This window comes from Carassius gibelio, chromosome A18 (genome assembly GCF_023724105.1).
Source record: "Carassius gibelio isolate Cgi1373 ecotype wild population from Czech Republic chromosome A18, carGib1.2-hapl.c, whole genome shotgun sequence".
NCBI classification, from domain to species: domain Eukaryota; kingdom Metazoa; phylum Chordata; class Actinopteri; order Cypriniformes; family Cyprinidae; genus Carassius; species Carassius gibelio.
Window position 1 is genome coordinate 2,071,141 of NC_068388.1, and position 16,495 is coordinate 2,087,635.

Sequence of the window (16,495 nt, forward strand, 5' to 3'; positions counted from 1 at the left end):
TCTACAATTGAAATTACTAGTGCATTACATCAATGGACATTTCCTTCAACCCTAAGACACAACACAATGAAATGTGGAATTCAAAATGCTAATGTTATAATGTTATACAAATTTTATGGATGTTGTTGGTTTTCTTGATTAATTTTTGGAAGCCAATGGTATAACTGGACATGTTTTATGAATTTAACCTCATGAATTCCTCTGTTAACCCATAATGTTCAATGATAAACCATTGTTAAATGCTGATAGAGAGTTGAAGTCGCTTTCCTTAAAAATGCAAGCAATGAGACCTTCAGTACAATTTCTCACTAAATATATTTACATGACATACAATTTGCCATCAGTGCAATACATAGGAATGTTGCATAAATACCAAATGTTAAACGGTTTCCTCTGTAAACCAAAATAAATGAGATGACGGCGATCGATGTGACTCTTCTGTAAAGCAACATTTACCGTGTTCATACCAGATTAAACCACTTCACAGAAATCATCCCGAAATAAACTAAAAACCGGCCCACCGACAATCTGAAATTATTCAGCAAAACATAATGTACAGCACATGTAATACTGATTTCCACACAGATCATGGATTGCTTTTGTTGTGCATGAACATCTTCATATAACTTTGGCAGTTTTTCTTTTTTTTTAGAATCAGAGTTGTTTGAAAAAATGAAAAGATGATATCAAACGGTCAACAAATGTGATGTAAGCTTGCCTTTCAGAGCCCATGTTCACAGTGATAATTCAGAAAGGCTGAAAGCCTATGGTAAAAAAAGGAAACGTAAAGCAACTAAACCTACGAAAAACAAACGAAAAGAAGATCCCACCCCTCCGGCCTGAACTGGCAGCACTCGAAGGTGGTTTCATTGTTGTCAACGACTATAAAATTACAAACACTTATGAAGAGATTCGTAGCAGTCATCGCCATTTTAAAAAAATGGTCTCTTTTTAAAGTGGACTCAAATACAAAACGTTGGAGGGGAGCAGGTCTGAGCTGATGAACACATGGGAGAGAGACGTCACCAAGAAAACGAGACATGCACCACCAGTGCCTTGCGAAAAAAACAAAAAACGAACGAACGAACAAAAACGGTGCGAATGAACCGAATTAAGACAAACAAAACGTCTACACACTTAAAGAGAGGATGATATACACCGGACAAAAGAATCGAGCAAACTTCACCAATAATATCATCATATGCATTTGTATTTAGTCTATTATTTTTTTTTGTTTCGTTTTGTTTTCTTACTCGTCAGGTTTGGCACTTTATCTGAACAAATACGAGATCTGTTCAAAAAGACTAATCGTCATACAAAACTGTCTCTTGAACATAACTCCGCAGAATATAATATTTAATAGAGAGCATACGGTAGGTAAACACTTTTGTACGTACTTGTAGTTTAAAATGAACATTCCAACAGATGTTTTACACACATGCACGAAAACAAACACAACCGCTCCGCTGCTCTACGACACTCCCTCGGACGACCGCGTGTCTGATTTGAGACGTACGAACTCTTTGGCCACTTCGTCGTTGGTCCTTTGCGAGAGTATTCTCATGATGGTCAGACCGGTTTCGTCCATGTTTACGCTCCTGGCGAGCGGATAGCAGGCGTTCAAGCTGCCCTTCTCGGCCAGTTCTCTGAGCTGCAGGACCGTCATGCCGATGATCTGATCCTCTCGGGCGAAGCAGTAGTCCTTCACGGAGATGTGAAGCTCGTAGGCTTCTGGGCCGTGTTCATTACTCAGCACGCTGGATGGAGAAGGCAAGATAACACCACTTAAGTTAATTCACATCAAATTTGACTTTTTGATGAAGTATTAAACAAACGTTCCCGATTATAGTTCAACTAATCCTTTGTTTTGTGAAAACAAACAAAACGACACATCATATGTGACCCTTGGACCTCTTAAAGCTGCAGTAGGTAACTTTTGTAAAAATATATTTTTTACATATTTGTTAAACCTGTCATTATGTCCTGACAGTAGAATATGAGACAGATAATCTGTGAATAAATCAAGCTCCTCTGGCTCCTCCCAGTGTCCTATTGCCATTTGCAGAAAGTCATGCGCTCCCGTTAAGAAACAACCAATCAGAGCTGCTGTCCGTAACTTTGTTTGTGTTCAAAATGTAGAAAAATGTATATAATAAGCGAGTACACCATGAATCCATTTTCCAAACCGTGTTTTTAGCTTGTCCTGAATCACTAGGGTGCACCTATAATAAGTGTTTATATTCGGACTATTTTAGATTGCTTCGGGGGTACCGCGGCGGAGTAACCCAGTACCTTTGTGATTCTTCATAGACACAAACAGAGAGAAGTAGATCCGGCTATGATGTTCTTCCGCAAGACGCAAGCAGTTCTGTTTATTAACCGCTAGAGCGTCAAAAGTTCCCTACCGCAGCTTTAATTTTTTTTGCCAAATAAACATTGTAGGGGTCAAAATTATAGGTTTTTCTTTTATGCCAAAAATCATTCGGATATTAAGTTAAAAGCATGTTCCATGAAGATATTTTGTAAATATCCTACCGTAAATATATCCAAACTTAATTTTAGATTAGTAATATTCATTGCTGAGAACTTCATTCGAACAACTTTAAAGATGATTTTCTCAGTATATAGATTTTTTACACCCTCAGATTGCAGATTTTCAAATAGTTGTATATCAGCAAATCGTATCCGATCCTAATAAACCATGCATCAATGGAAAGATGATTTATTCAGCTTTCAGATGGTGTATAAATCTCAATTTAGAAAAATGTACACTTAAGACATATATTGGTATTTGGTAACACTTTACACTTACGTTACTTTAGTAAACTACATATAAGTTAATATAAACAATGAAGAGTATCTATTAAACTTAATGTTTATTAAAAATTTCCAAATATATGTTTAAAATCAACATTTGTAGCTTTTTACTGTACATTAGTATGAAAACATGACAAATGGATTTTAGGTAACACTTTACAATGAAATCGTATTTGTTACCATTAGTTAACAAAATGAATGAACTATAAGCAGTGTATTTTATAACATGTATTAATCTTTGTTAATGTTAGTACAAATAAAATTGCTCATTGTTTGATGATGTTTGAAGTGCATTAACTATATATATAAAATATATTCAGATTTTGATCTTAAAATTGCATTAGTAAATATACACTGATTAAACTTTACAATAAGGTTCATTAGTTAACATGTACTAAGCATGAACAATCCGTCTACAGCATTGATTAATTTTAGCTTATGTTAATTTTAACATTTACTAATGCATTATTAAAATCAAACGTTGTGCTTGTTAACATTAGTTAATGCACTGTGAATTAACAGTTAGTTAATACATTAAATATTGAAACCTTATTGTAAAGTGCTTCTATTTAAATATTGTTTGTTATTAGTTAATGTTAACAAATATAGTTAACTAATGTGAACAGATTAAACCTATTGTAAATTGTTAGTTTTTAAATTGTTACTTTTAATGTTAATAAATGTGAAGTTTTATCCATATACTGCTTATTTGTTGCATCCAATATTTAATCTCCTGTCCTCCCCATGTAAAGATGGTAAACTCAACTTTAGCTTGATTTGTGTAATGATACCAGAAATGCATCAGAAGATAAAATACTCCAGTATGATTTAGTGACATTTTATATCTTCAGATTATTCACATATTTGTATGAGATTTACATTTCAACTCTCCAGAACGTCTCGCCTGATAGACGTCCAAGCATTTTAACCTTTTATGTTTAAATGACGTCCACTTACTCCAGTAACATCAGCATCAAAAGCTACTCTATTTTATTGTATGTAAACCTGGTGCACTCATGTTGAATAGCACTCGTTTTATCCCTCTATTACTGACCACTTATGCTTGTGGTTCAAATTCATATTCAAATTAATGTCTGACTGTGAATACAGCATTTCTATAATGACACGACTAACCTTTGCATGATGCTGCATTCAAGCTTTCAGTCTGAGGCGACTGTCATATCAGCGAGCACAACATGCACAAAGATGTTTGTCCAGGTCCAAAAGGTGGGCTTTGAGTTCGTGCTATTTTACAGTACGTGGGGTTTGAGAAAGAGGTTAATTCAGTGCCAGGCTTCCAACACATTTTAAAGACGTCATTGAAAAGCCAAATGCAGGTCTTTTTGTCGAGCAACTGCACTGGAAAGCCTTTCTTAGTGATTTTTTCCTTTACAAGCTTGAAATGAGACTGTCAGAAGTAAATCTTCATGTGGACGCTTGGTTTCTCTGCTTTTGTTCAAGTGCATTTGTGCAGCTTAAAGGCGATCAGTCAAGGCCAGAGGTGAAAAGCCAGGAAGTAGATGAGACAATTGCTCTATTTACAGTCAGACATCATTCATTTATTTCACGAACAAAAGGTCCAGTAATAAGAGATAAAGTGAGTGTTCAGCCGGTCCATGAGCTCCGTATAAAATAAAGTACATCTTTTATAAGGCTACTGATTTTTACATTGATCTTTCAAAAGTGTGATTCATTTCTTTCTGTAAAACTTTTGAAATGAGGGCACGGTGACTGAGTGAAACGGGGTTACAGAGGGAATAATATCTAATCACGACTCTTTATCCATTTACTAGTCATTTTCAGTTATATGCAATCCTGTGGGATTCACATCCAACTCATATAAATCATTTCGGCAAGGGTATCAGAAAGTAATACTGTGATTTATATATACGCTGCTGTTCAAAAATACTTTTAGGATGCATTAATTTGATCAAAACTTTTTGTTTTCAAATAAATGCTGTTTTTTTTCTTTCTATACATCACGGATTCCACAAAAACATTACGCAGCATGACTGCTTTCAACACTGATAATAATCAGAAATGTTTCTTGAGCAGCAAATCATCATATCAGAGTGATTTCTGAAGATCATGTGACTCTGAAGACTGGAGGAATGATGCTGTAAATACAGCGGAGCATCACAGAAATAAATTATATTTTACAATATAGTCATATAGAAAACAGTAATTTCAAATTGCAATAATATTTCACATTTTTATTGTATTTAACTGTATTTTTGATCAAATAAATGCAGTTTTGATGAGCAGAAGAGACGTTCAAAAACATAAGAAATCACACCGACCCCAACTTTTAAAATTTAGTGTATGTTACTAAACATAAGCAGTGCTTTTGCACCAAATTGCCCCCTCACCTGAAAAAAACATGGATTACATGCATCCATCTCCATAAACATGATACCTTTTATACCTTTCTGTAAACACTAGCTGTTATGAATATAAACTACAGACAGGTTCAGTTTCTATATGAAATGAATACTCACTACTGGAATGTTTCGTTGTATTTCGGAGACCAGTTGTTATTCTTGGTTTTGGTGCTAAACTTGCGTTTCTTGTCAGCCAGGTGCGGGCCGATGGCACTGATCTCCACGAAGGGGCGAAACATGGCATTCGTCTGCCAGTTGATATTGTTCACACCCACAACTGCAGAGGAAGATCAATTGTTCAATTATATGACTCCTATTTCACACCTAGAAGGCATTGGTTAGATATGTACTTTTGTAAATGACTTTTCATGCAACGGGCTAGTTAGCTAGTCTGTTATCAGCAGTGTTCGTGGTCATTAATTGGGTTTATTGTGCAGGTGTCTCTCTGCAGTCCAGTTTTCGTGTCTCCTGTAGAGACAGAGCTCATTAAGAGATCCTGAGCTCTTGATAAAGCAGCCAGATGAGAGCCATTACAGCGAGAGGAAACTTTCATTCTGCTAATTACAGCAGCAGCAAACGCTTCATCAGTGAAGTTACACGAACTGATTAAAAGAATACAGTGTCAGCTGCAAAGAGAAACATGCTAATCTGTGTCGTTTAGACTTAAGAGTATTTTAATCATGAGTTAATGTGTGTGTTTTACCTTTGACGCTGACTTTGTGCTCTCCAGTGCCGGGGTGTGAGATCAGGTCCACCTGGATGGAGACCTCCCCGATGGATCCAGACGTGGACTGACCTGGAATCAGTTTTGAGACATTTAGATAAGAGCAGGAAGTACACACTGAGCCATAAGACAGACATGTTATAAAACCATAGAACAAGTCATTAACAATTATCATGTTGTAGAAGTAAACCAGCATATAAACAAATAAACCAACATACAAACATGCACCCAAAAATCTGCAATTTTTTTTTCGTTATATATATATATATATATATATATATATATATATATATATATATATATATATATATATATATATATATATATATATATATACTGAACATACAAACACAATAAACCAACTTGAACTACATATTGGTTATAAGGCACATAAGTACAAAATATTTACAAAATATAAATCAAATAAAAGCTGGTGCACTGTGACATTTAGCTCATGTTTGTTTGCAATTAAAAGTCACCTGAAATTTGGAAATTAACGCCAATAAAAATAAAGTGTGACTTTATTGGAGAGATACTTAGAGACCTGGAGATGCTTTAGTGTTGTTTTTTTTTAAAAAAATTATAATGAAATATGAGGCATCGCTATCTTTCAGAAAAGTCAATATTATATATCCTTAAAGAGAGATTCATATCCCCTGGATTCATCTTTACTAGCTGTAGACTGTCAAACCTCCTGAATTTACAATCCCAGAAGTCTAGTCTAATGGATTGCGTGGTTGTTAGATTGTATACTTTTGGAAATATTAAACTCTGTCCTCACTGGAGTAGACCCAGACAGATGGCTCTGAACGAGAGAATAACGGAGGAGTAAACGGTGTGTTTTAAATGAACGACTAGAGAATGACCTACGGCGTCCACAGCAGACATCAACAATCAATCAGCATTGGATTAACCTCGTCTCTGCCTTCATTTGCTCTCTGACCTCGTAACAAACGCCAGCTTTCATAAAGACTTTCAGTGGCAGATGCATGGAGAGGCTGTGGATTTATATTCCAGGCCACATTTAGATACAGAAATGCAAATAATTTTTATGATAACGCTACTGAAGCTGTTGCAATTGAAGTTAACAATATGTATTCAAATATAATAGTAAATCAACAGATGGTAAATAAAATTTAGAAGGAAAAGAGCAAGGAAATTAAATGCCAACTAATAAAATAAAATAAAAAGAAATAATAATAAATTTTACAAGTATACAAACACAAAATTATAAAAATAATAGTATTAATAATAATAGTAAATATATAGTAATAGTAATAGTAAATAAATATATATATTATGTAACTATGATACTATTATATAACTATTATCTTACAGGTTCACCAGTAAATCACATTAGACTACATATAAGACATTCAAGAATATATATATATATATATATATATATATATATATATATATATATATATATATATATATATATATATATATATATTATTATTATTTTTTTTTTACAATAATGCTACAAATATAAACTCTGAAAAATGCAGTGATCACCAAATTTTTTTTGCATGAACTTTTGCATGATTCTGACTTTTTAAAGGCTTCATATCACGACAAATCGATTTCATCGATCTTAATAATTTCATCGATCTTCTGAGACTTTCAGGATTCAAAACTTTTCTCAATTGAATTATGGATCTTACAATGTGATTCGGCTTTATAAAACTTATATTATAAATGACCTCAAGGAGAAAATAAAAAAGTATGATAAGTGCACTAAAATCTGAACACTCTCTCCTCTCTGTAGATGATCGGACTGAAAAACTCCTGTCCAGAATCATTCAGGTTGACTCTGAACTCTAGTGACAGGCTCCTGTCCGTCTTTTGGACCCACGGGACACATATTCACAGGCCTTTTCACAGACAAAGAAACAAACCTGTCTCTGGAGGGACTTTAAAAGTGAGTCCAGAAAGAAAGAGTGAGAGGAAACTGCAGTCAGAAATCTGAGGTTTTCCTTCAGTCACAGGAAGAGAATCGATTTCTTCAGAGTCAGAGGTCACGGCAAATTATTGAAGTGCTTATTAACTTGTGCTGGTATTTCTGGAGATGAACACATCATTTAAATCCAGATGAAATAAGCTGCTTTATATTTCTCAGTGGGTTTGCTCATCATCGTCACATTGAAATGCAGGACAACATTTCGAGGAAGATGCACACAAATGCATTTACAACTGTAGCTTGTGGTGTTTACTAATGTATGGTAAGGTGTCTATAAATAACAGGTGAATAATAATAATCACACACACACACACACACACACACACACAAACAAACACAGACACACAGACACAGACACACACACACACACACACACACAGACGGATATCATTTAGAATCTGAATGAAGTTATTAGAAGTTATTCTGAATTGTATTTGAAAGTAGACTCTTTTGCTCTCTAAGGCTGCATTTATTTAGTGAAAACTGCAGTAAAATCAGTAATAATGTGAAATATTTTCCCACTATAAAATAACTGTTTTCTATGTGAGTCCATATTAATATTTAATTTATTTCTGTGATCAAAGCTGTATTTTCAGCATCATTACTGCAGTCTTCAGTGTCACATGATCTTCAGAAATCATTCTTATATTTTGATTTGCTGCCAAGATACATTTCTGATTATTATCAATCTTGAAAACATACTTTTTGATCAGCTTTGGTGAGCAGAAGATACTTTTCAAAAACATTTAAAATCACAATTATTCCAAATTTTTAACCGACCAGTGTTTAAATATACACAATGCTTTTAGATTCAGTTTGTAGCCCAGTTTAAAGATCCTTTCATAAAAGCGCAAAAAAAGTGTGACTGACGTATCTGCTGTGTAAAATCCCTCGAGAGTCTCCAACTAAACCACAAGAGCCCAGATATCCAAGATATCCATCACCTGCTCTGACAGAAAACCCCAGATATGCAGTGATGAATAACTCCAGACGTTAAGTTTGATGAATTATAAACAAGTGTAGGGAGAAGTAAACACAGAGAGAGAGAGAGAGAGAGAGAGAGAGAGAGAGAGAGAGACATCTGGTTCACTGGTCAAAATGGAAAGTCAATTGCATTGTGGGATATCGTGGCTCTATTCAAAAAACCTTGTGAGCTGCATTACTGTTTACTGTCTACATAAACTACTGCCTTCCAAACAGTGTTGTTGTTAACTAAAATGTATTTCATCATTTCTTGTATTACACTGAAATAACATATTATATAAAATATAATATAACAAACTTAAACAAAACCAGCTGAGACCAAAAAAGATGAAGTACTAAAAAGACTAAAACTTAATTATAAAATTATAATATTAAATATTAAAATTATAATAGAAAATAAAGCTAAAAACTCAAAAATAATCTGAATGACTAAATAAAAAAAAATACTAAAATTAAAACCCAAAAATATGACAATAAAAGCTAATTCGAAATATTAATAAATACTATATATAAAATAATAATAATAATAATAAACAATGACATACTGATATGCAACATAATAAGTGACTGATTTTCAACTATTTGGGTCTCAGAAAAAAAATCGGTTACTGGCTCGGTACTCTAAGGTACAAAAGCAAAAAGGTACATCTTTTTACCTTATTTACCCCTAAATGTTAAATGATAGTCCTTTAAAAATATTACTTAAATTTACAAGGGTACAGTCCCAGTGACAATTTTGTACCTTTTTTTATTTTATCGTATTCATAAAAATACACAGCACAAAAATAATCCATAAAATAGTGAATTTTTTATGATCTTGAGGTGCCTTCTGATAGTAGTTGTATAGTTTTTATGTCATGCCAGCAACTGAAGCTATTTTTATAGCAATAAATTATTTACAAAATATAAAAGTGTTGCATGAATACAATGAAATAAAAAAACAAACCAACTAAAACAAACAAAAAAACATATTCAGCTTTAGAAGTTATTTTGAAGAATGCTGGTAAACAAACAGTTGTTGGTCCACACTGACATTACTCTCACAAAGGTTGGTCACAATGCATTCTGGGATGGACTTCTGATTGATTGCTTGCTGCCTTAGAAGAAATCAGAATGTTGCTAACGTATTGTCTAAGTAGGCAGCACACTAAAGTATGTTTTGGAACAGAGCCACTATATGTGTTGATAAATCTAGCTGATCATTCAAGCATACAGAAAACTTGAATACTGCAAGTACTACTTTAAAACTGCATACTAACAAACCCAGCGAGCAAAACTGTCTCACTGCACAGAAAGCGTCTGTCTCTCTCTCTCTCTACTGACAGGGAGATGTACGATCGCTCCTCCAGGAGCACAAACATGCTCTTACCTTGAGAGGTTTGGGTGCATATATATTTCTTGATCAAGGCATCTGTGGGTTGAGTGTAAAGGCTGAGGGCGTATTTCAAGGACTTGAGATCGGGGCTCTTCTCCAGGAAGGTTTTCTTCAGACCGTTTCCACCCGCATGGAAATATTGCTGAACGGAGAAACAAATGCGCTGGTTACTGAGAGTCAAACATGGCTACAGATCACTCACATAATACATCAACCAGGGTTAACCAGAAAAATCAGCCATTCACTGAGACCGCAGGCGCTGATTCATAGTAATCATGGGATATTGGCAGCAGGGTTACTTCTACTAAGCACTTTTCATGTCTTACTATACTGGATTAAATATTAAAGTCAATTTTTAAAGACAGATATCATTTCATTTTCTTTTATCACAATATTATGAATTAAGTGAGCACTGGGCTGAATTGAAACTCATTTGAGTGCATCGGTCTGACTGGATGTTGATTTGTAATAACTTGAGAATCTAATAAAGATGTCTTCATTGTTCTTTAAATGTTTTAAAAAAGCATTTATTTATATGGTAACAATTTACATTAAGGTTCATTAGTTTACATGAACTAAGCATGAACAATACTTCCAAAGCATTTATTCATCTAAGCTAATGTTAATTTCAATATTTACTAATGCATTATTAAAATCAAAAGTTGTGCTTGTTAACTATAGTTAATGCACAGTGAATTAACATGAACTGCATTTTTATTAACTAACATTAACAAATATTAATAAATACTGTAATGCACTGTTCATGTTAGTTAATACATTAACTAATGCAACCTTACTGTAAAGTGTTACCATTTTTATTATTTATTCATTTATCATTATTATTATTTTTCTTTTTGTTGTTGTTGGAAATGATGATAAAAAAAATGTAATAAAAATATTCCACCAGCTCATCCTACACTGAAAAACAACATTTATTTCAATTTACACAATTTTCACCAAAAAATTACTGAAACTAAAAATAACACATTGAATTAAACATTAAATAATGCAGAAGAATGACTGAAATAGTACCGTCTTGTAAAATTCAGAACATTTGGATTGTAATATTATATCATTTACTATATTATATTTTAGATTACATTTTAGATTTTATTTCCAATAATGTTTCCAAAGTCACCAACTATCTAGATAAACAAAGACACTCACACATTATATGTAACAAATGTAATAATCAACTTTATAAAAGTACTGTAAAATACATATTTTAGTAAAATAAATTGCAAACACATGCAAAAGTTCTAGAGTTCAGGTTTTGTAGGACAGAAATGATCTTAGTAATCATTTTATAAAAGCGCTAAGGCACACAAGACTGAGTTATATTGTGAATTATGTTGCATTGTGACTAACACTGGCTCTCAGAAATTCTCACACTACTGCATTGCCTTACTGTTTAAACCCTGCAATGCAACATAAACACAAAAACATCATCTATTCATTAGAACATGATTTGAACATCATAAATGAAACAGATGCTGCAGGAGGCAGTACAGTTATATTCATAACTTTAACCGAGTTAACCGAGTTATTTCACAGTTAACGGTGAGATGTGAGACTGATAACACATCTGTCAGCTGAACACAATCAGATCAGGGTTAAACAGAAGCAAAGAGCTGCAGAGATCATCTGCCACCGCTGGACACCACCAGTGTGAGGAGATGAGTGGCGTTTGATCAGATCTGGTTTATTATTCTATTAGTGTAAAGACTGATTAGAGGGGAGTGGAGAGGACGGCGCGCTGGTGTTTTCATGCACGCTGTGATTGAGACAGATGAGATTTCCACCAAGGAATCAATTGCTCTGGCTCTGAGGAAAGGCCAGGTGTCATTTTCAATGCTTGCATGGAGTTTCTCGCTCACTTTGACCTTAATAACAAAATAAAAATAAAATAGAAATAAAAAAATTCCCCCCCCTGCCCAATATATATTTTATTTTAAGTTAAACCATGGAGCACAAAACCAGTCATAAGGATAAATTTCTCGAAATTGAGATTTATACATTATCTGAAAGCTGAATAAATAAGCTTTCCAGTGATATATGGTTTATTGGGATGGGGCAATATAATTGGCTGAGATTCAACTATTTGAAAATCTGGAATCTGAGGGTGCAAAAAAATGAATAAATCAAAATACTGAGAAAACCGCCTTTAAAGTTGTCCAAATGAAGTTCTTAGCAATGCATATTACTAATCAGAAATTAAGTTTTGATATATTTATTTTAAAAACTTAAGACTGGGTTTGTGCTCCAGGGTCACATTTTATATTGGAAACACTGAAGGTCAATGAAATGTATTTTTAAAATTGCACGTAAATTTAATTTCAACCTTCACATACCAAAATGTGTTTCAGGAGCAAGAAAACACATTTCCAATCTTATAGTCTAGATTTAGGCTTTATTCAGTATAAATTTTTATTTAAATGTGTTATACATTACAGACAACAAATGTGACATGAATGTATTTCAAAAAGTCCACTTTAGTCAAGTATATTTATTACAGTTTTATTGCATACAGTTAGTGTTGGCGGTATGTTCATGTTTTGGGCAACCCTCCACACGCCTGTCCATGAGCCATGCTTGGACAGAGTGGGGACAGCAGCAAGACAAACCCCCAGAACAACCAAATGCCAACACCCCCAAAACAACTGATGCAATTTGAATAGTGAGTGAATGGAAATGTTGGCTTAATACTATATTTATGGGGGAAGCATCGCCTTAACTTAGTAAGAGATCATGCAACAAGCATGTTGCTTAAGCTGCATATGCAAATATTTTAATGTACAGGGGGAAGCACACACCCCTAGCAGCAGCAGTCTAATGTGATGGCAGTTTGTATATTATCCAAATTTAAGTGTCTAACATGCTATTAAATAGCATTAAGGTGCAAGTATCACCCCATGTTTGGCAATCGAGGATATGCAACAAGCATGTTGCTTAATCTGCTTATAGGAAATATGTGATTGTAAATGGGGAAGCATATGACCCCTAGCGGCGGCACAAGGAGCATGTTATATTCATTAATGCCGTAAATTGCATAACTATGGGTGGTAGTCCAACAGGAGAAAAGCATACACCCTGCGGAAATACTTTGAACGACTGTCATTGATATTATGGTCTTATACGTATAGAAATCAACCACACATTTACAAAGCTAATGAAAACATCAGCATTACAGAGTTTACGCTGCTAAATACAGCGAACCCCAGTTGAAAAGCCTATACGAGAATGCGGGTGTCCTCCTAGCGATTACGTGCTCTTGACTGCGTGTTGCTCCAGGTGTATAAACACAGATGTGTAAATGCTGCTACAAATATGCTTAATATTTTGCTACTGCAAAGAGAAAAAAGTTTTTGGCCACATTTTGTATAGTTCTCTTTCTTTTTCCCTGTTTTTTTGGCTCTTTCTCAGTCCGTTCAGCGACTGTGTGATGAAATCCAGTAAACAGCCTTTCATTGTCTGCTGATGAAGGCCTCTGGCTGTGAGCTGGACTATAATTGAGCTGATGATGAATGGCTGATGTGGTTTGTCAGCTGTATTGATTGGTCAGGACCAGCATCATTTCGGTAATAATACAGAATAAAGAATAAACAAGATTTGGTGAAACTCCTCAGGCCTGCGATTGTTCAGTGCACATATTAAGGGTCAGGTTTGTATGTTCCATGTGCTTTCATGTACAGATCATATCAGTCTTAGTGTTACGAAATTACTTGAAATACGCTTGATTTCAAATGCACGCTCGTTTGATCTTCTGGTGAGCCGTTATTTCAGCTGCATTATTCATATGGAGCTTTTTCTATTGTGCGTTTGAGAGCAGTGTAGGGGAGGAGGCAAAGTCCCTGCTTTATTTATTCATTTTCATTTATTTTCTTTCTTTCTTTCTACTTTCTTTCTATTTGACGTTCCATCTATGTCATTTGCAGATATGTCTTCCATGTGGAAAAGCATTTACTTCAGATGGACAACACATTAATAAAGCCGTACAGTATCAAGTCAGATTAATTTTTATTGCGCCAAAAATTAAAATGACAATAACACATAAAATACTTATCGGATCATTTCTCGGATCAGAGTCACGGATCGGATCATTTTTCGGATCAGAAAAGAAAAATTAAAAGTACAGGTCAAATAAACATAAGTTTTGTCTTTTTTTATTAACATTAAATTATTAAATTAATATATATTAAATCAATTTAAAATGCACATGGTATATTATTTTATTTTTAACATAACAGCCGGACTTCTCATCTCCCAGTCTGCTATGATGGTGAGCAGTTATCGTCAAGAATTCGTACGAATTCGTACGACCACATTCGTACAAATTCATACGATTTTTGCCAAATCGTACGTATTTTATGAGTTGCACAATTCATATGAATTTGTACGAATGACCTACACCTAAGCCCCACCCCTAAACCTAACCGTCACGGGGGTTTAGACAAATCGTATAAAATCATACGAGTGAGGTCGTACAAATTCGTACGAATAAACAACCACGTAAAATACATACGAATTTGTCGTGAGATAGCGTTGGCTCTACGCACCGTCACGGTTTTACACTCTAACCTCTTTAGATATATATATAGACCGATATATCGGTCGACCTCTAATATTTTTATGGAAAATATTAAATTAAAATGTTTCTTTTGATGTGCATTGATTCACTGATTCATTCATGTTTAAAAAGAAAACAAAGACATCAGATGCTGATTGTTCTCCTCTCCCTCTTCTGTTTGTCTCTTTTCTTCCCACTCACACATAAATTATTATTCTCATTAATCTCAGCAGATATCTTTGCTGTCGAGCACAGAATCCTGCGTGCATCTCTGCATGCAGCCGTTTCCATCTCCAAAATTTAACTCAAGGCTTTTATGAACTTCCCTAATTAGCTTCAGTCCTCAGAATGCCAATGAGTAAAAATTCCCAGTCCATGACTGATCCCAAATGGGAGGGGCCTGCGTTTCCACAGAAATGACGCAATCAATAATATCTCTGATGTTGCATGTATGCAGCTCATACAAAGTCAAAGTCAGATCTAATCTGATTCTATTCCATGCTCTTAAACTGAAAAAAAAAAATGGTTCGGAGGTGGCAAATATGCTTCAAATAATCACTTAAACCTGATGCATACTCAAGAAAAATTTGTATGTTTAAGTTGCATGAAATTGCTCATAAACGCTCGAGTTTCTGCATGCATCACATCGCCCTCCAGAGGTCTGGAGAGGAACTGAAAGCATCTCATACACAATCACAGATCAATATGGATATGATATCGCAGTTTTGAGTCTCTTTTTATGTGTGGAGTAAATAGCAGTAAGCATGTAAACAGTATGTGTGCATAACTATAAAAATCATTGCATATACTAGCAGTTAGTCTAATGATGATCAATCTTAATTTTCATTCTCCAAGTAAACTAAGCTACATTTATATGCAGCAGAATTTAAACCCAGCTGTTTGACTTGTAACATCAATCTAAGCAGCAGTTTATACAAATGGCCACTGAAATCGGAGAATCAGAGCAGAAGAAGAGTGAGAAGCCGATACCTTGATGGTGGGAAGCACTAAATCCAAGGCGGCACATTGTCGAGGGCTCAGACTGCGAGCTTCCTCCCGGGTCACATGCTCCTGAGACACACAGAGAGAGAGACAGAGACAGAGAGATTTACATTCAAATCAGCTCTTTTCCTCCATGCATTTCCAAGCTGGTCGAGCTGGGTAAACTACCTCATCTTAAACAATTTAGATGCAATGCCATGCATAAAATGACTCAACGATTTGCTCAAAATGTTTCCTGTTGTTATTTTATTTTAGCTATATACTATATATGCCCTCATTTTTTTTTGTATACATAAAAAAGATACAGTATATAAGATGTTCAGAAAATATATTAATTTCAATAATAATAAAAAAATATGAAAGACATTTTCTGCCGATTTTCATTATTTAAAAAGGGAAAATAAGTGCCAAAAAATGCAATATGGAAGGCATTTTTTGGCACTTATTTTCCCTTTCTAAATAATGAAAATTTGGCAGAAAATGCCTTCCATAGCTCATAATATTTTTATTTATAGCAAAAATGAAATAAAAACATATAAATAAAATAAGTTTTTCCTGTATCCATTTCCAAGCAATGTTAACTACCTCATGCTTAACAATTTTAATAAAACACAATGCATAAAATGATTCTGAGTATTCATATTTGCTGGTTTTTATTTTATTTTAGCTGTAAATATATATA

General features: G+C 34.3%; 1 protein-coding gene across 2 annotated transcripts in view; it reads right to left on the reverse strand.

Annotated features, from left to right (window-relative positions):
* Nucleotides 1-296: 296 nt before the first annotated feature.
* Nucleotides 297-16,495, reverse strand: part of LOC127934750 (protein unc-13 homolog C-like) — a 130,011-nt gene continuing 113,812 nt past the window's right edge. For both annotated transcript variants that reach the window (XM_052532322.1, XM_052532323.1), the window contains 5 exons: nucleotides 15,802-15,882; nucleotides 10,239-10,386; nucleotides 5,902-5,994; nucleotides 5,316-5,475; nucleotides 297-1,757 (listed from right to left, as the gene is read on the reverse strand). In XM_052532322.1, the coding sequence (XP_052388282.1) occupies nucleotides 1,472-1,757; nucleotides 5,316-5,475; nucleotides 5,902-5,994; nucleotides 10,239-10,386; nucleotides 15,802-15,882 (768 nt within the window). In that variant the 3' untranslated portion in view covers nucleotides 297-1,471. The remainder of the gene's footprint in view (nucleotides 1,758-5,315; nucleotides 5,476-5,901; nucleotides 5,995-10,238; nucleotides 10,387-15,801; nucleotides 15,883-16,495) is intronic.